This window comes from Hyperoodon ampullatus, assembly GCF_949752795.1.
Source record: "Hyperoodon ampullatus genome assembly, chromosome: 15".
Taxonomy (NCBI): Eukaryota; Metazoa; Chordata; class Mammalia; order Artiodactyla; family Ziphiidae; genus Hyperoodon; species Hyperoodon ampullatus.
Window position 1 is genome coordinate 12,621,244 of NC_136928.1, and position 26,821 is coordinate 12,648,064.

The 26,821-nt window shown below is 37.9% G+C and overlaps 1 protein-coding gene across 2 annotated transcripts in view; it reads right to left on the reverse strand.

Annotated features, from left to right (window-relative positions):
* Positions 1–6,480: 6,480 nt before the first annotated feature.
* TMEM87B (transmembrane protein 87B) overlaps positions 6,481–26,821 on the reverse strand; it is a gene marked incomplete at both ends in the record, with an annotated part of 50,114 nt that continues 29,773 nt past the window's right edge. Inside the window, 8 exons of one of the 2 annotated variants that reach the window (XM_079720897.1) lie at positions 6,481–6,540; positions 7,651–7,681; positions 13,022–13,074; positions 15,405–15,478; positions 23,812–23,885; positions 25,181–25,284; positions 26,534–26,592; positions 26,678–26,786. In XM_079720897.1, coding sequence (XP_079577023.1) covers positions 6,481–6,540; positions 7,651–7,681; positions 13,022–13,074; positions 15,405–15,478; positions 23,812–23,885; positions 25,181–25,284; positions 26,534–26,592; positions 26,678–26,786 — 564 coding nt within the window. The remainder of the gene's footprint in view (positions 6,541–7,650; positions 7,682–13,021; positions 13,075–15,404; positions 15,479–23,811; positions 23,886–25,180; positions 25,285–26,533; positions 26,593–26,677; positions 26,787–26,821) is intronic. The other variant, XM_079720896.1, reaches the window with a different exon arrangement.

Here is a 26,821-nt window from a genome sequence, read left to right on the forward strand (position 1 = left end):
GTTGGGTCATTTGTTGAGATGTGGATGGACCTAGAGTCTGTCATACAGAGTGAAGTAAGCCAGAAAGAGAAAAACAGATATCGTATATTAACACATATATGTGGAATCTAGAAAAATGGTACAGATGAACCTATTTGCAGGGCAGGAATAGAAAGGCAGACATAGAGAACGGACATGTGGACACAGGGAGGGAAGGGGAAGGTGGGACGAACTGGGAGATTAGGATTGACATATATACACTACCATGGGTAACTTCATTTTAATGCATGTAAAGAAACCTTAGAATGTGTTTGAATTTTGTATGGCGTTTCTTTCAACCGAGTCTCAGTACCATCTACCATAATCACTGTTGCTTTTTTTTTTTTTTAACTGTTGCATTTTTTTTTTATACTAAACTTACCTGTCTTGGGAAGGCCTGTACACCAGGCACTTTATTTTATTTATTTATTTATTTATTTATTTATGGCTGTGTTGGGTTTTTGTTGCTGCACACGGGCTTTCTCTAGTTGTGGTGAGCAGGGGCTACTCTTCGTGCGCGGGCTTCTCACTGTGGTGGCTTCTCTTGTTGTGGAGCACGGGCTCTAGGCACACGGGCTTCAGTAGTTGTGGCACGTGCGCTCAGTAGTTGTGGCTTGTGGGCTCTAGAGCGCAGGCTCAGTAGTTGTGGCGCACGGGCTTAGTTGCTCCGTGGCATGTGGGATCTTCCCAGACCAGGACTCGAACCTGTGTCCCCAGCATTGGCAGGCAGATTCTTAACCACTGCGCCACCAGGGAAGTCCGCACCAGGCACTTTAGATACAATATCTTAATCCTCTAACAAGCAATCACATGTTTGTTAAATGAAATTTCCCTTCTCCCCAGGACTTTGAGGACAACCCTTCAAGGACACTTCTCACCCACAGCTGGTATTGTACCAGTTTTGTCACTTGTCAGGAGGGTGACCTTGGGTAAGTTATTTAACCACCGTGTCTCAGTTTCTTATCTATAAAGTGGCTATACCTCCCTCATTGTCTACTATGAGACCACAACGGTTAACCAAGCCTGGCACTCTCCAGTACTCCCAACACTCCCTGAATTGTCATCACAGCCATGACAACAGACCCTGCTTTTCCTCTGGGACTACCCATCCTGACCACCCCCCAAGGCTGGGAGAATTCCCATGAAGAAAATCCTCCACGTCCCATCTACTTGGGGCCAGATGGATTTTATTGATTAATGGACTCAGCTGTGATCTGAGAACACATTTGTTTCTAAAGTTTCTGATCTCGTACAGCCTAGTTATGGCCCTTTTAACATATTTATTTCTCAATATGTTGACCTTAGAAAATTGGAAAAACATAGGTTTGGAAGTCTCCCCTAGGCCAGTGACCCCAAATAACCTGTGGCAGGAGCCTTCGTTGTCCACCGAAATCCATCCTCTCCTTTCACAGTTAGAATAGCAGGCATGGGGCTTCCCTGGTGGCGCAGTGGTTGAGAGTCCGCCTGCCGATGCAGGGGAAACGGGTTCGTGCCCCGGTCTGGGAAGATCCCACATGCCGCGGAGCGGCTGGGCCCGTGAGCCATGGCCGCTGGGCCTGTGCGTCCGGAGCCTGTGCGTCCGGAGCCTGTGCTCCGCAACGGGAGAGGCCACAACAGTGAGAGGCCCACATACCACAAAAAAAAAAAAAAAAAAAAAAAAAAAAAAAAAAGAATAGCAGGCATGGATACGGCTCGCGCCATTCCCCAGTCCAGCTGACAGTTTGGTGTGGCCACATGACTGAGTTTTGCTCATGGAATAGGCTAAGAAGTGACGGGCACCACTTCCAGGTCTAGCCCCGCAAAATCCCCAGGCGGGAGCAACTCTCCCCTTCTGCTGGCTGGATGCAGAGGACAGGCCCCAGGAGATGGTGGGCCCACAAGATGGAAATAAACCTTGGGCCCCTGAGGGACTGTGTGAGGAGGGCGGCCCTGCTCACCTCTGCACCTATCCTAGCACAGTTACGAGGTCAAGAAATAAACTTTTTTGCCTTAACCTACTGAAATGTGATTGACTTATTATTTATTATTAGTTACAGCCTAGCTGAACCTGAACCTTCACCCTGCGTGCCAGTGATGTGTTCTCACTCAGTCCTTTCCCTACTTTGTGTTTACATAGATGAGGTCACATATGTGACTTTGGATTATATTTCTTACAAGTACGTTTCTACGTTATCATATATTCTTCATAATTTAATGGTTGCAGAGTATTCCATAAAGTAGCTGGTAAACCATAATTCACTTAACCATTCTACTGTTGATTATTTAGTTTGCTTCTTGTTTTTTCTCTACTTTAAATAATGCTATAATAAACATTTTTGTGCAGAAGCCTGATTCTATATTTTGAATCATTTTTAAAAACGTCACCAGAACTGGTATTATTCAAAGGTTGTGAAAAGGTTGAACTTCTTTTCACAAAGACTGAATCAGTTACATTACCATCACTAATGATGTGCTCATTCCATCAGACATTAAAAGCAAAAGAATTTTTACAAATACTTAACAGCATAAACATATCAACTTGATTTTTTAAAATTTCCCCTTTTATTTTGCATTTCTTTGATCACTACTGAGATTGAACACTTCTTCATGTTTGTTAATTAGTTGTACCTCATCTTTTGAGAATTCTGTTTATGTCCTGCCATCTATTGGAGTCTACATTTCCTGTAGGTTTAAGTAATCTTAGCACTCATAAATCCTATCAAGAAGGGATCATCCAGGGACTTCCCCGGTGGTGCAGTGGTTAAGAATCCGCCTGCCAATGCAGGGGACACGGGTTCGAGCCCTGGTCTGGGAAGATCCCACATGCCGCGGAGCAACTAAGCCCGTGCGCCACAACTACTGAGCCTGCGCTCTACAGCCCGCAAGCCACAACTACTGAGCCCATGCGCTACAACTACTGAAGCCCGCGCACTTAGAGCCCGTGCTCCGCAATGAGAGAAGCCACCGCAATGAGAAGCCTGTGCATCGCAACAAAGAGTAGCCCCCACTCGCCCCAACTGAGAAAGCCTGCGCACAGCAAGAAAACCCAGCACTGCCAAAAATAAATAAATTAAAAAAAAAAAAGAAAAGAATGGGTCATCCAAAATTTCAGAAAGCATTTTATTGTCATAACAAATATTAAGGCACAAAAATACATCAGTTTTTTCAAACAAAAATCTTTGAAATAGCTTTGTCCTACATTCAGAGCAGCTTCTTCCAAATAATACAATAATTTAAACTTTTAAATAAAAATATATAACTTCTTAAGCCCCTTTCTTCCCAAATACATGTTTTCCTAGTTCTAAAGAAGTTTCTTATTGAGCTCCTGTGTTATAATGTACATTTCCTTAAATCTAGTTTTGTCACTTATATACATTCGTTATGTAATTTAGTACTTTAACCAACATGTTAAACTTCTTTCTTATAAGGCATGGTGTTTTGTATTGCTTATCGCATGCTGTCGATCATACGAAGACACAAGTACCAAAACTAGGGACTTATAAATCTAGCATAATACGGCTCATAAACCAGTCCTGTATGGCCTAGTGCAATAGACTCAAATTCCTTTTGAAAAAAGGATATAAAAATCAACGTTTTATACTTTCATGCACATGTATGTCTTTTATACTTTCAATCTTCACATTACAGTAGTGCAAATATAATATACTGCCATAGAGGGGGAAAGTCAGTCCTCTCTACAGGATATGTGAAAGATTTTAAATATTATTTTCTTTACAGGAAAAGTAAAAAGTATGGGAGCATCTTATCTCTCGGGCTTAAAAAATTCACATATTCATCTATTTTTCCTTATTTTTTGAAATAAACTAACTTAAAGCTCCACTAAAGCAGATACTAATACTAATCTAACTCAAATCATGAAAATTCCCTTTTAAGCAGATTTCATACATCACATAAACCTAACATGAATTGCATAATAAAAACACTTAAGCATTTTGCCTAGGAACACATAAAACTGGACTCTTATTCTCAGATCCCTGCATTAATGGGGAAAACCCATCCTGATGACATCCTAAGAATAAAATGATGTGAGAGCCTCAAAGACCCTGATGCCCAGTTTCTGGAAACTTTGTGCAGAAGCGGGGATGACGAGCTGTACGGTGGCTCTGAGTGTGACTTCTCCCTGGGGTCCTTCATCAGAACTACGGCTAGAGCCCCAGGGAGCCCCTCCTGCGCACACGAGGGGGCCGAGAAGGTCCGCTGTAGGAACACTCGATTCAGCTCACGAGTCACCAACAAACACAAGTGCCACTGAAGGTGACAGACACAGTATACACCCCTTGAAAAACATTTCTGATGAGGTTATCAGGAGAAAACACTGCTTTCTGTGATTTGGAGAAAAGTCTGCATTGCGGTGTGCACCTGAGCCATACCGGCAGCATTTTTCTTGCCAGCTGCAGACAGAAGTGTTTTTATAAACACTATCAAGGTTATGTGAGAAGCATTTTCCCTTATTACTACACAGTTACCATCAACTCCCCACTCGCACTCCATGACACCTGCAGCTGGAAACCCAGGATTCTACATTTCAAAATTCAACTAGAGCCCTATGAGTTGGGGATCAATCTGCTTCAAAATCTGGGGACTGGTATTAGATACAAATGTTAGGAACAAGAAGGCACTGGTCACCTCCAGCTCTGAAACAACTGGGCTGAGGGTAAAATACACCAAAACCAGAATGGACATAAATGCTGGGAAAGATGGTAGGTGGGAGCCCATTATTGTGGCAGAAACAGAAATAAGGAAGGGAACCACACTGTTAGATGTTCTTTTCTTGGGAAGGACGTCCCAAACCTTTCTCAGTACAACACGGTCCATATTCACTACTGCAAATAAATTTGAAAGTATCTTTCAAGAGGCATTACTACTAGAAAGCTTTTTTACTAACTCCTATGAAACGAGTAAATGAGAAACCAATTCATAATGCAGGCTTTTGAAAGAAATCATTTTGTTTTGTGGCTTCACAATGAAAATAATCAATGAAAGGTTATGATTTAAGTGCTTGTACTGGTTAAGACTTTAATGCTTAATCAAAAACTCTGGTTGGCTTCCCTGGTGGCGCAGTGGTTGGGAGTCCACCTGCCGATGCGGGGGACACGGGTTTGTGCCCCGGTCTGGGAGGATCCCACATGCCGCGGAGCGACTGGGCCCGTGGGCCACGGCCACTGGGCCTGCACGTCCGGAGCCTGTGCTCCACAGCGGGAGGGGCCACAGTGGTGGGAGGCCCGCGTACCGCAAAACAAACAAAAAACAAACAAACAAACAAAAAACTCTGAAGTCATCCTCAACTCACAAGCTTAGAACTCCTTCAAAGAAAGACATATAGGATTCTAACTTTAATTCCTATTCTAAATGTTCACTAGGCTGTATCTTTGGTCAGGAGAGCAGCAGAACATTCACCATTTCCATCATACTATATTCAACTGCTTTTCAAGTTTAGAACATTCTGCATTAAAATTTTTTTTTTTAATTTCAAATTACATATATAATGTAACAAAATAATATATAAAACATGGTTTAAGGTTAAAAAATTAGTTACAAGATTAATAGTGATGTACTATGCAGTTAAATATATATTTTGTTACGAAACCAAATATGCTAGGATTACATAGAAGGTTCTAGTTTCCTCAAGGTTCACTGGTAATGAGCCTCCCAGCTCGCCAGGGAGGAAGTGCTCTGGCGGAGCCATGTGGCCAGGGGACCCCACCTGCCCCAGGCATTCAGCAGCAGCACACAGATATCCGGCCTGAGGGAGGGGACAGTGGCAGGGCAGATCTTTGGAAGTAAACTCTCTCCATGTACTGTGCTCCCCTGAGCTCAGACAGAGAAGACCAATGCTATGATTTGATGTGTGTGGTGATAATTACACACAAGGGCTTTGTGCAGATGTGCATACACAGAGGTACACACAGAGCAAACCTAACCATATAAACAACCTTATGTTCCAACGTTAACCAAGTTTTACTTCTTATCGAATTGCTTCAGCATGAAAATCAAAGAGAATTATTACTGCATCTAGTAACTATAAACCCAAGAGATGGAGACACTGCTTTACCACACCTCAGAATCACATCACCTGAATCAAACAAAGGTCAGTGGAAGAACAGTAGGAGCGTTGATGTAAAAAAGTTGTTTTAAATTGTCGTATTTCCCAGGAAAAAAAAGAGAACCCAAACCCACACGCCTGCCACCCATCAGCCAAGGGCATTTAGGCACCTATCTTTACTATAATACTTCTCTCAGGTCATTGCCAAGTCTAGGCAATTTACTGGACATTAAACTGGCATTCAAGAGTCAGCTTAATAAGGGTTGCAGAACCCTCCCACCATCTGAATTCCTAATTTTAGTACGCAGATTTCCAAGATCATGCAATAAAAACTGATTGTACTATATCAAAACAAAGTTCTCTTTTAGTCTTGAGGAAGTCCTTCACTGTTATGTAGGCTTCATTTATGTGGGTTCCAATCACATTATTTTTTCTGAAGAGAACATTTTTTCTGCCATTTCAGATCTGGTCATAATTTCCTTAAAAAACAAAGGGAAGATATTCATCAAAATGTTGATGCTCCGTCCGGGTCCTAACAGAATCCTCTATAGCGTCTCTACGAACTAGTCACAATTTTGTGGGGTACACGCCACGATAGACACAGAAATATCAGATACGGAAAATAAAGACCATATAATCCAGACTTCTAGTAATGGAGTCGAATCAATTATCCGTGAAGTTCAGAAAACGTTAACATTTCTAATTCAGAATCACCAGTGTGAGGCAGCGGCATGGAGCTCACCTAGGGATTTGCCTGACTTCACCACTTTAGGTATTTTTGAAATTACAAATCAATTATTTATCAAATGAATACTACAAATGCCCTTTTAAAAGTAATTCCATGGTATATCTTTCCATAAATCCTGGCGTTATAAATCCTGGAGTTCAATGGTTTTGTAGCACGGTGCGTATATATGGCAGCCTCCTCAAAACTTCCCATCCCACTGGGGCCAAATCCCCACGCTGATACCAGTCTTCTCCCTGACCTTTCAATGAACAGAGCTGTAGCTTCTCTCATATTCTACAGCCACCACGTAAATTACTCCTTAGTTACCACTCATTTCCCGCTACTCTTCCTCTGGATAAACTGGTGGTCCCCACGTCCATCCTTTAATCCTTACACTTCAGACTTCTTCCTGTCCTGGGCCACCCTGCAGTGTCCAGATGATCTATAACTAATTTTTCCCCCCAAAACCTTCCAAAATCCACATCATCTATTCAAATTTCCTACTTAGTAAATGTAACTCAGTTAGAAACTTTATTTAATACCCCAGGAAAATATCTACAAATATAAGAGACTGATTTAGACAAAGAAGTCTTCTAAACTCTTACATCTTAAGATGTTAGAAAACCATAGACTCAAAACCTCATAAAATAATTCTTCCCTCCTTTTACACCAATAAGCATTTATCTTGCTCCTGTTTTAAATGAGGATCCAGTTCCTTAAAACTTTACCCACAACTGAACGCAGTCTTTCAATCTGCTCAATTTGTAATCATTTTAAGAAGTAACTTTCAGAGCTTCTTTTGAAATACATTCCTACTTTGTGAAAATAATAGCTCCAAGACATAAGCAAAAATATATTTTACCTCATCTGAATCCGCTAATACTGGAAGAGCTCTGAAATAAAAGAAAAAAAAAAGTTGACAATGTTATTAAAAGGCCAGTGTATCTACAAAGCTGAATATAAGCATACCCTATGATCCACCAAGTCTCACTCCTGGAAGACAAAGTCAACAGAAATGAATACCTAGTGTTGCCAACACACACGGAGAAGAATATTCATAGCAGTGTTGTTCTTAACAGGCTCCAAATAGGTAAACTGGAACACTATACAGCCCCCAAAAGAGGTATGAACTATTGAGGGATCAAATTTTAAAAACTGACACAAGTGATCTACAGTTACAGACATCAGTACAGCAGTAGCTTTGGGAGAGTGGGGTCATGATTTGGGAGGAAAACAAGAAGACAGTTTTTAGGGTATTAGTGATGTTCCAGTTTTTCTTTTTTTTTTTTTTGCGGTACGCAGCCTCTCACTGTTGTGGCCTCTCCCGTTGTGGAGCACAGGCTCCGGACGCGCAGGCTCAGCGGCCATGGCTCACGGGCCCAGTCGCTCTGCGGCATGTGGGATCTTCCCGGACCGGGGCACGAACCCGCGTCCCCTGCATTAGCAGGCGGATTCTCAATCACTGTGTCACCAGGGAAGCCCATGTTCCAGTTTTTGATCTGGGTATCTGGGTGCAGGTTACATGAGTGTGCTTGTATTAAAAATTTACTGAGCTATATACTTATTTAGAATTTGTGCACTTTCCAGAATGGGTGCTATACGGAGGGTGGGAGGGAGGGAGACGCAAGAGGGAAGAGATATGGGAACATATGTATAACTGATTCACTTTGTTATAAAGCAGAAACTAACACACCATTGTAAAGCAATTATACTCTAATAAAGATGCAAAAAAAAATTTCAGTTAAAAAATTAACTGAAATATGAAAATAATTATAACTTCAAAATGGAAGCAACAACAAAAACCAGCAATTCTAGAGGCTAATATGTTGGAAGAACATCAAGGACTAAACCATGATGAATGAATAATTCCAAACACAGTGGGCATCCAATTAGATCTTTGTTTTTTAAGCCCCTGGTTATTTTTTACTTTGAATAGTTGGACAAATATCTTGACTAGTGATGTGCTGTCTAATTTGAAAACCCACATGTCGTGTACTTTTGTGAGAACTTAAGAGGGATGAATAGGCTTGACTGTAGTCATCATTTCACGACGTACATGTATATCAAATTATCATGTTGGACATCTTAAATAAACACAATTTAATTAAAAGATATACCTATTTTTAAAAAGATGGATGAGTAAACATATTATGAAAGATGGTATTTATGGTATCAAGTATTTGTTTAATCCTATGTCATTGTTACCATTGACTGGACATAAACCAGTGAAGGATGCTGAAGAGAAAAAGTTATGCAACAGAACCTTCACTCGGGAAAGATTATATGGATAAAAAGACAAATGTAGAGCTTCGACGTGCAATGGAGCACTGAGAGGGAGAGCCCAAAGGGTCTGCATGCCAAGGTCACAACATGAAAGTCACATCCACGCACAATCCAGAGGATGCTACTAACAGTGCAGCCCACAGTGGAGACAGAAGAAAGAGAAGTTGGGGCCTCGCTAGATGTGAGGAAGGAGCCAACTTATATGGCTTGGAATAATATTAAGGGAAATCCAGACTGCTTTAGGGAAAGATGACCCAGAACCTTGGGAGCCCAGAAGACAGCCCACTGAGTGCTTAGCACCTCGTTTAGAGATAAACACTGCAATCTCCAAAATGGTTCCTTTTGTGAGGTAAATGACTATTTAAAACTTACTAAGACGGACTCAGTGCATTGAAGAGGAAGGAGAACTATGCTAAGCTGATCTTTTTGGTTTATCAGAGATACAGAAAAGCCATAATGAATACCATATGAATATCACATAACACACTAGATCATATGGTTATTCATGATCTGTTTAAATTGTCCTATGGCTTGCAAAATTTTTGGTCCATTTCTATTGATGTATAAAAAATTGTTTACCTGTACATGAAGTCCAGTTTCTAAACTTGCCACATAAATTGCACATGAATTTTGGGTAGCATTGTGCTAAACTTCTTGTGTTAAAGTTTTCAGAATGGACACACAGGTTCCTAAGAACCTAAAACGCTGGAAGCTATTTTGGATTATACAATTCTACTCATTTCACATAAATGGTTCATGAGAACATAAAAGAAGACATTGTGTTCTTTTATATTCCAGAGGAATTTTTGTAATCAGGCAGACATTCTACTTACAGAAAGAAATTGTAGAGAGTAATGACTCTCTAAGACATAAGGAGAACTGCCCAGGAGCCTTATTGCTTTCCACCAAGAAGTGGTGGCATAGTACGGGGTTAGTCTACTTAGGTGATTTCCTTCTAAAGTACTCAGTAGTGAATTTCCAAATCTGGAAGACAATGGTTGCCACCTAATCTGAATCTCTCCATACACCTTGCTCAAAATTCCATGAAGTCCCTAAGGATTGCAAACAAAACCACACACAACTCACAGTCTTCAGCATAACCAGGAGAACACAGCAAACCTGAAATTATATGTAAACAGAGAAATACATGCCAATACCAACAAATTCCCTGCTGTCACTGCAAGCTCATGAGTACTGAGAGCGGGGAAAGAGAGGTTTGAGAGACTCTGTGAAAGAGTAGAGGGGAAGGAGGATTTAGACAAAGTATAGACAAACCTCTTCAAGAAAAATCAACACTAAGTTCCAAAATGCTGACTAAAGGCCAGTGACTTGGTAGTTCACAGTATCTGCTACAGGGAAGGGGCTTAAATTGAGTGGAACCAAAAGAAGCAGTCTTGAACAATCATGGTTTTCAGGGGAGAATCAGATACATGGAAGAGTGGTACCCTCAGAGCTATGGCAGTACCATGAATAAAAAGAAGGAAGTAAAAGGGGAAAATTAAAGATCTTGTAGAAATAAAAGAAAAATAAGACACCACCACCCTCCCTCTCTCCATACCTCCATCCCATCAACATTTTCCATAAATAAAACTATAATTTATGCAACTGATGGAAGAAAGCACTCAAAGTAGGAACTCTCACTACCAAATGCCTAGGAACAGGAAAAACAAACAAAACCAATTCCATATAATGGTGCAGGAAGAAAAAAAGAAGGAAAATGAAAATCAAAGTGTTTTACAGTAGAAGAAAGCTACAGCTATAACATAACACTCCAAATTAGATGAAACAAGTTAAAAAGAATATTTGGTGGTATTAAAAACTACAATAAGAAATTTTAAAACCAAGAGAAAAAATGGATAAAAACAAAAGAGGAAGAAATTCAAAGAGTCCATTAAACTCTGGGAAAAAAAAAAGACAAAATCATCCCAGCAATGAAGAAAAAAATTACAAGGTACCCAAGGCAGAACAAATTTAAATAAAAATTTAATATGTGGCAAGAAAACTACTAAGAAAATGAAAATGATATAAAGAAAGAAGTAAAAAGGATTACAGAAAAACTAGTAAAAAAAAATGGAAGATAGCAGGTAAAGGTGGAAAGAAATCAGATGATTCCTCCCACAGAAACATTTATAAAACCTGGACAAAAATATTAAAAATAAGTAGTTAAAGGCACTGGAAAATGACCAAAGGGAGTGGGGATATGAATCCAAGTAGCTCAACAAATTCCAATACTCAAAAAGGAAACCATACCTAGGCACATTATACACACACCATGGAAAGCCAAATGTAAAGAAAAAAATCTGAAAAGTGGCAAAAAATAAATGACATGGTACACACATGAGGACAATACAACTAAAAACTGACTTCTCTTCAAAACAATAGAAACCAGAAGATATTGGAGGGATGTGTTGGAAGAGCTCAAACAAAAGTCAATGAAGATTTTTATATCCAGCAAAACCATCCTTTGAACAGGAGGGCAAACAAATACATTTCACATAAATAAAATTGAAAGAATTAGTTTCTAGCAGACCCATACTGTAAGAAACACTAAAGAAAGACCTACAGGAGAAGGTGATAACTCAGATATACAGGAAGGAAAAAAGAAATAATAAAGGCATGTAAAGGATATTTATACACCTACTTTCCTTTTATGACTATTAAAAAAAAAAGGATAATAGTGTACTATTAGTTTCATAATGTAAAGGCAGTTCTTACCTCATATGAATCTGGTATGTGTGCATTTCAGTTACCACAGTTTAATTAAACAACACCAGTCCCTCAACAAGACAGTTCTAATTTCAGTTACTCAAAAGCACAATGCGATACCACTTCACAGCCACTAAGAGATCTAAAATCAAAAAGGTGAACAATTACAAGTGCTGACAAGGATGTGGAGAAATCAGAAACCTCATACATTATTGATAGGATTATAAAATGGTTCAGCTCTTGGAAAATTGCTTGGCACTTCCTCAAGACGTTCAACATACAGTTACCATATGATCTAGCAATTCCACTTCTAGGTATATACCCAAGAGAAAAGAAAAACCCAAGAGAAGGAGACAGTCCTGAAGGCAGCCAAAAACAAAACAAAACAAAACCCACGTAACATATGAAGGAACAGAGAAGAGGCACAGCAGACTTCTTTCTAAAACGATGAAAGCTGGAAAACATTCAAGTGACAATCTTTGAAGTGCTGAAAGGAAAAACAGTCAACTAGGAATTCTACACCCCACAAAAACAGCTTCCCAAACAGCCAAAACAAAGACTTTTTCAGACAAATAAAACCTGACAGACTTATTACCAACATACTTGCACGACCAGAAACATAAAGGAAATTCTTCAGGCAAATGTAACATCATACTAGACAGAAACTATCTAAAAAGGAAGTAAATGGGAGCAGGGAAAGGAACAAACAACATGTGAAAACATCATGCTTGGCTATCCTGTTGTCTACTGTGGAAACAGCTAACTGGAATTTCTGTGTCATATAGGACACTGATAAAGAAGAACCTGAATAGCTCCAAGTTCCCAGAGGGGCTTCCTCTGCACTCTAGTTTTCCTATGCTCATGTTTTTCCTCCAAAAGCTTCCCCACCATACATGGTATCGTGGTTACACGTGTTTTTTAAAAAAAAAAGTTTGAATTCTTCCATATTATAAAGCTAAAACAAAATGATCCTGATAAACTTACATAAGAAAATGTTGGAGTTGGTTATAGGGCAGGAGTATTAATAGAGTTGTACAGCGAAAAAGGAAGGAGAAAGACAAACCAAGGCAGGGCTGTGTTTTCTTTGCATTTCGATATGAAGTTAATCAGTCAAACACTAGTGATGGGGGCCTATAAAAACATACAGAGGTGAGAGTTTTGAAAAGCACATAACAAAGCATGATAATTATCCCTTTATACTACAGCCTAAATTTTAGATTCAAACTTTAGCAGAGGATATTTACATATCTGTGAATGAAGAGGGAATGTTTTCCTCCACCCACTTCAAATCTTCATCCTGTAGAAATAAATATTTACATATTAGCTTTTGCTTAATAATGTCTGAAAGGAGAATTTTTAAATAGAATGTATATATAATTTAAGCATTTAAATTCAAATGTATGACATTCTTTTAATTTCTACATAGCCTAAGAAGTTGACACTTATGCCACATGAAAATTATGCCAGTATTTTCTTAAACAGTCAAACACACACTTGGATTTTGGATTTTTGTACTTCTTTGGTTTTGGCTGATGCACAGGTGTTATTTTTTTGTCTTGAAAAACCACAGTAAAAATACAGAGAGTTGATTTATAAGATAGAAAACAGCATGAATACTGATTTGTATTAATTTCTTGCTTCCAGCATTCAGTATGCCTCCTAATCTGTTCACTTTATGAGTTTATAATTTTTCAGCAGAAAAAGATGATGGTACAGATATTCTAACTTTACAAAAGCCTATTTATTTCAGTCACTTGTGTTTAGTGCTCATGTTTCTGTAGAAGAAAAGAAAAGCAGGTCAATTGGGGTATCTAAATTTTTTTTTCAACAGAAACTTGCTTACAGTTATCTCACTGGGAGTAAGAAAAATAAAAGGTATATTGAATATTTTGGTTTATAATGTAAAATAAATCAAAATGGCTACATGGAATCCTCTGGTTCTAGCATTAATTATATCTTGCTTACTTACAGAGAGAGAGAAAGCAACTGAGCCAGTACTAATAGGCACCCCAATTCTCTGAGTGAATCTTGGGTAGAAATGAGTCAATCAAGGAGAGACAAGGTCCCCGACTTCTGATCAAGAGCTGACTACACGGGACTTCCCTGGTGGTGCAGTGGTTAAGAATCTGCCTGCTAATGCTGGGGACACGGGTTCGAGCCCTGGTCCGGGAAGATCCCACATGCTGCAGATCAACTAAGCCCGTGAGCCACAACCACAGAGCCTGTGCTCTAGGGCCCATGAGCCACAACTACTGAGCCCACGTGCCACAACTACTGAAGCCCACATGCCTAGAGCCTGTGCTCTGCAACAAGAGAAGCCACTGCAACGAGAAGCCCGTGCACCATGATGAAGAGTAGCCCCCACTCACCACAACTAGAGAAAGCCCGCGCACAGCAACGAGGACCCAACGCAGCTAAAAATAATTTAATTAATTAATTAAAAAATAAAATAAAATAATTATCTAAAAAAAATAAGAGCTAGGCTTCCCTGGTGGCGCAGTGGTTGAGAGTCCGCCTGCCGATGCAGGGGACACGGGTTCATGCCCCGTCCGGGAAGAACCCACATGCCATGGAGCAGCTAGGCCCGTGAGCCATGGCCGCTGAGCCTGCGCATCTGGAGCCTGCGCTCCACAACGGGAAAGGCCACAACAGTGAGGGGCCCGCGTACCGCAAAAAAACCCCCCCAAAAAACCAAAAAAATAAGAGCTGACTACACAATTTAGAGAAATGAAAACATTTTCCCTTGCTATATGTGCAAATACTGAGCTTTAAAATAAACTGAAACATATCCCTAAAATAAGAGGAAAATCTCTTAGCAAGCTGAAAGTTTAATAGTTCTAACACCAGATAATTAAAACTGTGGAACGCTTTAAAGTTTAGTTAAATTACCATAAAACTACTCAAAGAACACATTTTAAGAATTATTAATTACCAAAAATGAGGATTAGAGAATTTACCAAATCCAACAAATGAAACTGTTTCATACACCATCCATCCTGTCAGAACTTAGATGCCTACATAAATTTTTACACCTTATTAACCACATATGTAACTGCAAGAAAGCCAATTATAGGCATTTCCATTTTGTTTAATTACTCTCATAATTACCACTTGTATGCATAAATAATATGCATAAAATATTTAAAAACTCATCTCTACCCAATATTTTAATGTTTTATTCAAGTTTACATGGTTTAAAAGTCCCTTTCCAACAGACAACAAATGTTATCTGAAATAGCTTCAAAAATAACATAAAAGTGTTGAAAAATTAATACAAACTTTCACTATAACAAAGCTTCTCAATCTTTAATGTGCATGTGAATCATCTATAGAATTCTGTTAAAAAGCAGATTTAGATTCAGTACATCTGGTGTAGGCCTGAAATTCTGTGTTTCTAACAAGTTCCCAGGTGAGGTTTGTGCCGCTGGTCCAATGACAGCACATGAAAAGTGACGGTTTACAGCAGTACAGTTGTCAGACTTAACTAGTATCACTACTTAGTAACATTTATTTTCATACAAAAAAACCTAGTAAAAAGTGTTCTCCTGAAGGTCAATGAATGTGACACTCATATAGATTTCTAAAGTATTAAAGACTGAGACGCTATTAAATATATACTATACTCACAAAATTATCAGAAGTAGCAGGTTTAGCTGTTCCATTGGAAACCATTTTTGAGACTCTTAATTTTATTCCGTCAGCTGTAATGATAAACATTATAGAAATTCACAAAATTATAAAATAATAATATTTTCCTTTGTAGCTTCACATTTAATAACCCTATAAAGAGAGTTAATAGTGGAAGCTTTGGGCTGGGTGCTGGCTTTAATATACCATTTGGGAATGTAGGAGGGACAGAAAAAGTTAAAAATGTCGTAACTGTTTACAAAAACAACCAGGTTCTCAAGTTGCTAGTCTGAATTCCAGTTTTAGAGGAGTTTAAATAAACAAGCAAACATACATACATGCACACATTAAGTAGTTTCAGTACATTTTAAAGTTCATGGATTTAAAAATCTATAGGATTTATGATATATTTAAGAATAAAACACACCTTTTGGCCATGCTTTCACTTCTCTAATGTATAAATTTTTAGAATGTGTTTATGGTATAAATAAAATAGGGAAGAAAAAGATTTTCTTTGTATTTGACCAAGGCTCTTCTTTTTTTTTTTTTTCCAGTACGCGGGACTCTCACTGTTGTGGCATCTCCCGTTGCGGAGCACAGGCTCCAGACCCACAGGCTCAGCGGCCATGGCTCACGGGCCCAGCCACTCAGCAGCATGTGGGCTCTTCCCAGACCGGGGCACGAGCCCGTGTCCCCTGCATCGGCAGGCGGACTCTCAACCACTGCACCACCAGGGAAGCCCCAAGGCTCTTCTTTATGCCAGCAGGTTTAGCAGAGGAGAGGTTAAGAGCATGAGTCCAGAAACTAGATGGCTTCACTTGGAATTCTGGCTCTATCTATGTAAACTCGGGCTAAGCAATCAACTTTCTGTGACTCAATGTCCCTGTCTATAAAATGGAATAATAATGTCTACCTCAGAGAATTCTGATGAGCATTAAACAAATTAGCATATATAAGGTACCTGAAACATAATGTCTATGTCCAATAAGTATTCACTTTTGTTACTACAGTAATTTGCAAAAAGTGCTTCTCCATAAACTAGGACAGTTGGTACGATACGATGAGATCAAGTGCATAAGTGGATATAATGAGTGAAAATGAGGTTGCTCGATCTAAAAATGTTTCCATGGGGCGTCTGAAATCTCAACATTTGAGATCCTTCTCTTCAAGGCATAATACACTGATTTTTTTTTAACTGAAGTATAATATACAAAATACAAACTTTTAAGTGTACAGTCTGAAGAGATTTTTATCAACTCTTGTGTAACTACCATCCCAATCAAGACATTTAACATTTTTGTCATCACAGAGGATTCTTTTTTTTCATTTAATATTTTATTTCGTTCTTTATTTATTTGGGTCTTAGTTGTGGTATACAAACTTAGTTGCGGCATGCGTGTGGGATCTAGTTCCCTGACCAGGGATGGAACCCGGGTCCCCTGCATTGGGAGTGCAGAGTCTTAACGACTGTGCCACCAGGGAAGTCCCCACAGAGGGCTCTTTAAATTCCTTTCTGGTCAATCCCAACCCCACCAGAAGCAACTATTGCTTTGATTTACATAATCACCACAGTTTACTCCTGCCTGCTCTAGAACTTCTTATATAAAACCATAAGGACTCAATATTCTTTTGGATTTGACTACTTTCACTCAACATAAAGGTTTTGAGATTTATTCAGGTTGTATAGTGTTGATTACTTTTGCTTCCCAAACAATATTCCACTGTGTAAGTATACCACTATTATTTTATCCATTCATCTGTTGACAGACATTTGGGCTATTTCAGTTTTGGACCATTAGGGATCAAGCTGCTATAAAAGTATACACAGTGTCTTTCTGTGGACATATGCTTTCATTTTCATTTTTGGATAAATACTTTGGAGTGGAATGGCTGGGCTATATGGTAGGTGTATGTTTAACTTTTTAAGATACTGTCAAACTGCTTTCTTAAAACTTCTTAAGACTTCTTCCACAATGTATGAGCGATCCAGCTGTTCTACATCCTCCTCAGCATTTCATGCTGCCAGTCTTTTAAATTTTAACCATGCTAGTGGATACATGGTAGCATTTCACTCTGGTTTTAATTTGAGTTTCCCTGATGACCAGTATTATCGAACACATTTTCATGTGCTTACTGGCCTTTCCTTTGTCTTCTCTGGTGAAGCGTCTATTAAGTATTCCCATTTTTTTTTTTTTTTTTACAAATTGAGTTATCTTTTATTGATTTGTAGGAATTCTTATATTCTGGATACAAGTTCTTTGTCAGATATATGTATTGAGAATGTTTTATCCCAGTCTAGGGCTGGCCTTTTCACTTTCTTGTTTCTCTTGATGAACATGTTTTTAACTTTGGTGATGGCTAATTTACCAACGTTTTTATTTTATGGTAACTGCTTTTTGTGTCCTAAGAAACTGCCTAACCCAAGGTCATGAAGATATCTTCCTGTTTTCTGCTAGAAGAGTTATACTTTAATCTTTTACATCTAAGTCTGTGATCTCTCTTGAATTAATTATAGGTGATATACACGGCAGGAGTCTAGGTGATTTTCCCCCCATGTTTATCTAGTTGTTCCGCAATCTTAGTTGAAAATACTATCTTTTCCTCATATAAAGCCTTGCTGCCTTTGTCAAAAATCAATTGACAAATGAGGTTTCCAATTTGGAGCTAATTTAAATATTATATCTCTTTTAAAAACAAAAGCTTTAGAGACCTCCTATTACATTGGAATCAATTTGGTGCTAGTAAGAGTACATTCTTTAAAGTGTTATTGCATTGATAAAATAATCTGAAGCAACAACAACAAAATCCACTGAACAATATGTGCAGATTTATTTTTGGACTATTTTTTTAAGTTGTCTGAAATTTCATTTCGTTTTATTTTATTTACTTATGTTTGGGACTCTACTTTGATACACTGATGTATGTATCCTTATGCCAATACTACACTGTCTTGATTAGTATAACTTGAAATTTTCGTCTTGAAATCAGTGTTAAGTCCATTAATTTAATTTTATTTAGATATAACTTCCACACCATAAAATGCACCATTTTGAAGTGTACAGTTCAGTGGATTTTAGAACAGTCACAGAGTTGTGCAATCATCATCACTGTTAATTTCAGAAGCTTTTCATCACCCCCGCCCCCGCCAAAACCTCATACCTGTTAGCAGTTACTCCCAACCCACTCCTTCCACCAGCCCCTGGCAGCCACTAATCTATTTTCTATCTCCAGGCATTTACCTTTTCTGGACTTTTCATATAAATGGAGTCATATAACATACGATCTATTGTAATTGGCTTCTTTCACTTAGTATAGTGTTTTCAAGATCTATGTTGTAACTACAAGGATGTTTAGGTTCTTCCAGATCTTTTGTATTTCCATACATATTTTAAGATCAGCTTAACCATTAAAAAAAAAAATCAGCCAGAATTTCAATTGGGACTGTACCGGATCTACATATCAACTGAGGAAGTGATGGCTTCATAATATTGAGAGTTACAATTCATAAACATTTACTTAGTCTATAATTTCTCTTGGCATTGTTTTGTATTCTTCAGTGCAGTTTTCCACCTTTTTTTCCATTAAATTTATTCCTAAATATTTTATTTTTTGAAGCTCCTGTAAACAATATTTTAAATTTCATTTTTCAATTATTTCCAGTTATATAAAAAACAGCTCATTTCTGTATTTGGACATATATCCTATGATTCTGTTATATTATTCACTTATTAGTTCTACTGTATCTTTTCTTTTCTGTAGATTCCTTAGGATTTTCTACATACTTAACGTTGCTGAGGAATTCTCTGGCACTCCAGTGGTTAGGACTCCGTGCTTTCACTGCCGAGGCCGTGGGTTCAATCCCTGGTCGGGGAACTAACCCCACAAGCCGCGTGGCACGGCCGAAACAAAACAAAGCCTTGCTGTTTGTAAATAAAAACAGGTTTACTTCTTGCTTTCCACACTTTATGCCTTTTGTATTCTTTGGGTTGGTTTGTGTTTTGCCTTTCTGCACTGGCTAGGAACTGCTGTCTGATACTGAGTCAAAGTGGTGAGCAGATATCCGTGTACTTTGTTCCCAATCTTGGGAGGAAAGTATTCACTATTTCACCATTGAGTATGATTTTAGCTGTAGAGTTTTTTCAAACTATTCTGTAATTTGTTTGCTAAGTGGGTTTCTTTTTAAAAAAATCATGAATAGGTGAATTTTGTGATGTCTTTCTGCACCTACTGAGATAATTATGTCATTTTTCTTCCTTATTCTTTAGATGAATTACACCGATTGATTTTCAAATGCTGAAACAGCCTTGCAACCCTGGGATAAAGTCCCCTTGACAGTGATGGTCTTTCATTATTCTTCCAGATTTTATTTACTAAAAATAAAGTAAAATAAGAGTGGTATGTGGAATCTTAGTTCCCTGACCAGGGATCGAACCTGTGCCCCCTGCAGTGGAAGCATGGAGTCTTAACCACTGGACTACCAGGGAAGTCTGTTTAAATGAATTTTGTGTCTCTACTCATGAGTGATATTGGTCTGTAACTTTCCTTTTTTTGTCTTTGTCAGATTTTGGTATCTGAGCTGTGCTGGCCTTATAAAACAAGTTGGGAAGTATCCCTACCTCCTCTATATTCTTTTTTTTTTTTAACATCTTTATTGGAGTATAATTACTTTACAATGGTGTGTTAGCTTCTGCTTTATAACAAAGTTTCTGCTTTATAACAAAGTGATTCAGCTACACATATACATATGTCCCCATATCTCTTCCCTCTTACATCTCCCTCCCTCCCACCCTCCCTAACCCACCCCTCTAGGTGGTCACAAAGCACCGAGCTCATCTCCCTGTGCTATGCAGCTTCTTCCCATTAGCTATCTATTCTACGTTTGGTAGTGTATATATGTCCATGCCACGCTCTCACTTTGTCCCAGATTACCCTTCCCCCTCCCCATATCCTCAAGTCCATTCTCTAGTAGGTCTGCGCCTTATTCCCGTCTTGCCCCTAGGTTCTTCATGACCTTTTTTTTTGTTTTTTTAGATTCCATATATATGTGTTAGCATATGGTATTTGTTTTTCTCTTTCTGACTTACTTCACTCTGTATGACAGACTCTAAGTCCATCCACCTCACTACAAATAACTCAATTTCGTTTCTTTTTCTGGCTGAGTAATATTCCATTGTATATATGTGCCACATCTTTATCCATTCATCTGTCGATGGACACTTAGGCTGGTTCCATGTCCTGGCTATTGTAAACAGAGCTGCAATGAACATTTTGGTACATGACTCTTTTTGAATTATGGTTTTCTCAGGGTATATGCCCAGTAGTGGGATTGCTGGGTCGTATGGTAGTTCTATTTTTAGTTTTTTAAGGAACCTCCATACTGTTATCCATGGTGGCTGTATCAATTTACATTCCCAACAACAGTGCAAGAGGGTTCCCTTTTCTCCACACCCTCTCCAGCATTTACTATTTGTAGATTTTTTGATCATGGCCATTCTAACTGGTGTGAGATGATATATCATTGTAGTTTTGATTTGCATTTCTCTAATGATTAATGATGTTGAGCATTCTTTCATGTGTTTGCTAGCAATCTGTATATCTTCTTTGAAGAAATGTCTATTTAGGTCTTCTCCCCATTTCTGGATTGGGTTGTTTGTTTTTTTGATATTGAGCTGCATGAGCTGCTTGTAAATTTTGGAGATTAATCCTTTGTCAGTTGCTTCATTTTTAAGTATTTTCTCCCATTCTGTCACCTCCTCTATATTCTAAAGAGTTGTGTAAGATTAGAATATTTCTTCCTTAAGTATTTGAAAGCATTCACTAGTGAAGCCAGCCATTTGGGTCTGGCACTTTATGGGAAGATTTTCAATGTCAAACCCACTTTCTTTAATAAATATATGGCTATTCCAATTAGTGGCATAGGGTTAGAATTAAGATTAGGGTAGTTTCTTAAGTGTATTTTTCAAGGAATTTGTTCATTTTATCCAAACTCCCAATTTGTTCATAATATCCCCTTACTTACCCTTTCTTACTGTAGTACTGTACTCCCTATCTTTCCAATGTTGGAAATTTGCCTTGCTATATTTTATTTCTGGTTTAGATTACCTAGAGGTTAATCAATTTTTATTAATCTTTTCAAAGAAACTACTTTTGGCTTTGCTGATTTTCTCTATTTCCCCCTGTTTTCTATTTCACTGGTGTACACACAAGTTTATTATATCCTTCCTTCTAATTACCCCAGGTTTAATTTGCCATTCTTTTTCTAGCTTCTCAAGATGGAAACATATTATCAATATGTTTTCTTGATAATATAGGCATTTAAAGCTATTAATTTTCCTCTAAGAATTGGTTTAGCTGCATCCTGTAAAATGTGACATGTTATGCTTTTATTATCATTAGCATGAAATATTTTCTAAGATTCCTTCAATCCATGAGTTACTTAGAAATTATTGCTTAATTTCTAAACATTTGATTATTCTGTAGATATCTTACTGCTGTGCATCTAATTTAACCATTGTGATCAGAAACATACTCTATATGACTACAATCCATTGAAATATATGGAGACATTTTTAATGGCCACACATATGGTCTATCTTATTCAACGTAGACTCGAACATTTATTCTTTGGTTGCTAAATGCAATGTTCTATAAATATCAATCAAGTCAATTAGGTCGATGGTTTTATTCAACTCTAACTGTGACATCTGGGCCACCTCTAGATTGCTCTTACTGATTTTTCCCTCAACTATGGATCACAGCTTCCAGTTTCATCCCATGTCTAGTAATTTATAATTGTATACTAGACATTGAGAATGGTATCTTATAGACTGGATTCTGTTATCTTCCTCTGGGAAGTGTTGTGTTTTGTTCTAGCAGGCAATTCAAATTATTGCTAGACCACTGATCTTTTGGGGGTATGCTTTTAGATTTGATTAGGGTTTATTTCAGTTTAGCTTTAGTCCTAGGGTAAATTTCAGTGGTCCTAGACTGTGGTCTTTTCTTCTAAGGAGTGGCCCTTCTGGGGTTTTAAAGGAAAGCCCAAGGGGTTTACCCAAGCACTTTAACTTGTTGAGATTTGAATTTCAAACTCTGCAGTGGCAGCTGCTGAAATTTCTGTTCCGCTTCTTAGCCTAATAGCTATTGTTTTCCCCCTGGCTTCTTGGAGTCTCGCTTTGTACATACCCAGTTCAGGTATCAGATAAGACTAGAGAGACTTTATAGACTTTCAAATTTCCCCCTTTGTGGCTCTCTCTTTTCTGGATTTCTTCCATCAATCTCCAGACATTCTTACAGGCCCAAATTTCACTCTCCAATTCCTTGCATCAGTAAGATTATACCTATCTGCTTGTGCTCTAGGCACTGTACTGTCTCATTGACTGGGCATGAACTCTTCTTTCATGGTTCTCTTCTTTCAACAGTGAAATCTCCTCCAGTTTCTGCCTGCTTTTCTTTGCTCTCCAGTGCCTCCAATAGTTAATTAAAAAAAAAAAACAAAACTGTCCAGAGTTTATTCTAGCTATCAGCAGGAAGATTAGCCCCAAACAATTCATTCCATCATTATTAGAGCCAGAACCAACACACTGAATTTTAATATCTCTGCTGTGAATAAGTTTTGCAGGTTTCTTTTCTTAATAGAAAAGTCAGAAAAACATGAAAGAATTAGTTCTAGGTGATAATCTGATGAGAGGAGGTAAAAGGAAGTGTGCACACTGAAGACACACTGATTATGTTGCAAATTTTGCTGACTGGGTAGATTATAAAATTTTCACAGTAGAGAAACAAAAAAAATTGTGAAAAAGAATGTACTAATAAGAGAAACCAAAGTAAGAGGAAGGAAGAATGGAATAAAGATAAAATTACTCTTTACATCTGAGTTACATACTTATGTTGCCGTAACAAATGCTTTAATTACAGTGTTTTGGTAAAATTAATAAAATGATAAGACACTTATGTATAAATTAATAGAAAGATGAAAACTAAAGCACTAAAACCATAATTAGAAATGCTTTGGGCATGACTGGGAAATTACAGATGTGCACAATTTTCAAGAGCAAGAAGAGGTGATACAAAGAAATTTAGCAATCATCATTAAGAAGACAAATATTGTTTAGGAGCTAAGCACAATATACACCAAATCACTCTTGTGGAAAACAGTGCAGCTACTTCAATACTTAGACTTTAAGAGCAAACATGTAAAAAAAGCTCAAACTACTTTAGCAATCTTGAAAATTTCATTACTGACTTCTCTTCTGTGACTGTCTACCATAATAGAGGTTTCTGCAGATATAGTTTTAAAAACATTTTACAGGAAAAAAAGTGTATCTGACCTTGCATCACAGGTAGAGGTACAATATTTCTTTGTTACAATATATACAATGGTCATTTAATAAGAAAATATTCCACTCACTTAAATTTTCAGATGTTACCATGAATTCTTCAATTTCATCATCAGAATCATCTATTAAGGGCATGAAGGCATATCTAAATCAAAAACAAGGAGTAGTTTTACTAGTGTGTTTAAACCTGTTCAACTTTCAGGTTACATCTAAAAGAGTCAGTACACACTTTAAAAAATATATACACTTAAAAAGTTTCCCATAAATTGAAATGATAAAAATTTAATTATTTTACTCTCAAATCAGCAAAGGTTACTGTGAAGAAACTGAAACTGGGGTTCCCAAACCCGTTGGTAAAAGCATCAATGGATCAAATTTCTCTGGAAGCAACTTTGAAATATCGAATGCTCAGGGAAGGGAATTTTCTGCTGTACTTTTTTCTCCAGGTCAGGCTTACCTCCCTGCCCGCTATTTTTACTTATCCCCTAACGAAAAGAAATTGCTAACCTGATTGGTGAAAATAAAGCACACCAATCGAGTAACATTTACTAGGTCCAACAGCATTCAAAAAGCATTGCTGATTTAAAAAAAAAAAAAAGGCATTGCTGATAATAGCAAAAAAACTATAAACTAAGTGTCTAATAATTAGGGACTGCTTATATAAATTATGCTACAATCATATGGAATGCCAGATAGCTATTAAAAGTAATATGGTAGGTCTATACAAGATGATAAGGAAAGACACATTTTAAACAAAGAAAGTGCAGAATAGTGTATATATGTATGTATGTATTATCGTTGTATAATTCTTAAATCTTTTTTTAATCAAAAAATTTTCTATTGACGTATAGTTGATTTGCATGTTGTTGTATAATTTTAAAGAGAGAGAGAAACACACACACTAGTATATACTTTTTCGTTTTTTCCTAGAAGGACAGTGCTTTCCTTAAGGAAGAGGAATGAGGCAAGGGAAGCTGTGGGGCTTCCTGTCACATGTAGTCTAAAGTACAAGTTTCTGAATTTCGCATTCAAGCTCTTTACGATTTTGCTCCCACTTTTCCTTTCCAGCTTTATGTCCCGCCAGTGTAAGAGTAGTGACCAAACTGCATGGCGTGTTGGCCTCCAAAGTATGCCATGTCTGTCCCCGCTACCCCTAGAAAACCTGCACTCTTTCCCAGGTCAGCCATTCACAGTCCTGCTCCGTTCCTGAAGGTGTAACATAAATGCTGCCTTTTCATGGACCCCTCTTCCACCTTCCTGCTGGGCTTATATATCTCTTATTTCACTGTCTTGCTTTTATTACATTTGTCTTCCCACTTGACTGTATGTACACTCTTTAACAGCAAGGACTACCTCTCCAGTTTCTATAAATGCTGTTTTAACATTGTAGCAGATGAGGAACAAATCCTTGCCAAATTGGAACTTTCCTATGTTAGGTACCTCTGATTATTTGCTGATGGTCTCCACAAAAACATTATTACAAGAAGGATAAGGGAAAAAAGGAAGCTCCAAAATGCATCATCAACCCAGCGTTCCATCCAATCCTATAATAAGGACAATTCAAACAGGAAAAGTTAATTTTCTGATAAACATACAGATTTCCCATCCAAATAGGACATAATGACAAGTACTAATGAAATCTTTCCAACCAGTAAGTCTTCCAAATGAATAACCACACGTTTTTCAGAGAAACATAAAAACTAAGAAATGCTATCTTTATAAAATCATTATGCTTACTTCAGTAATATTAATGCTTACTTCAGCCTTATAACCAATACAATGAATAAAATCCTAACAAATTATATAGTATCATAAAAAGAATTAGAGGGACTGTTGGTGCAGTGGTTAAGAATCCACCTGCCAATGCAGGGGACACAGGTTCATGCCCTGGTCTGGGAAGATCCCACATGCCGCGGAGCAACTAAGCCCATGCGCCACAACTACTGAGCCTGTGCTCTAGAGCCTGCGAGCCACAACTACTGAGCCCATGTGCCACAACTACTGAAGCCCGCGCACCTAGAGCCTGGGCTCCACAACAGGAGAAGTCACCGCAGTGAGAAGCCCATGCACCACAACGAAGAGTAGCCCCCACTCGCTGCAACTAGAGAAAGCCTGTGCACAGCAACGAAGACCCAACACAGCCAAAAATAAGTAAATAAATTTAAAAAAAAAAGAATTAGAGTTTAAAAGGGCTTCAGAGGTCAATTATTTTCTAGACAAGAACAGTTTCTTCTCTCACTAAATTATCTCTACAGCAGCAAAAGTCCAGGGTTTTCAGAGGGCTCTTTATAATTATTTATATAGAACTAGAGACTATTTCCAAATCAAGAAACTCCCAAGAGGGCCTTTTATATTTTAAGTCTGAGAAATGTATCTTCTTCTAACTAGAGAATCCATGGAGGGTATCTCCTGAATGTTCATAATGAGTATACCATCCTAGAAACATGTCAGGCTTAAGGTTTACAGTCCTAAGTACAAAACAACCCAATTACACTGTGTGCTGGAAGAAAAACATTTCCTGTTACCTTAAATTATACAGGGGGAGGATTCCTTTTCAAAATATACAAAAAGAAGTTGAGAAAAGGGCATAACTGGAAAAGGAGATTTAAGAGGAACTTTTTCAGACATTTAAAGAAGGCAAATGTTTTTATAATTCTATACAAAATAATTCCAAGTAAACAGAAAATCTCCACTAAAATTATCTGTCTACAAACACAAAATTCTTCAAACTTACACAAAATAAAATAGAATAATTAGAAACGAAAACTGTTTAAATAGGAAGATTATACTTACTGATTGACATTTTGCAATTCTAAATGTCTTAGTTGTCCACACCATAAACACTACAGATGCTGAAACACACCAAAAAAAGTCAACCTTTGAAAGAATATGCAATACTAAAATAATGTATTTTAAAAGAAAAATAAGATAGCTTACCCATTATGGCAAAGATCAGGGTATTTGTAAAGTGCCTGTACAAAGAAAATTTCACTGTGTTCTTTCTTAGCCTTAGAGTCTTCATAGTTTGTGCCAAACTTATAAAAATGTGAAAAAAGTTAAGGAAAAAATTTTAAATAGTAA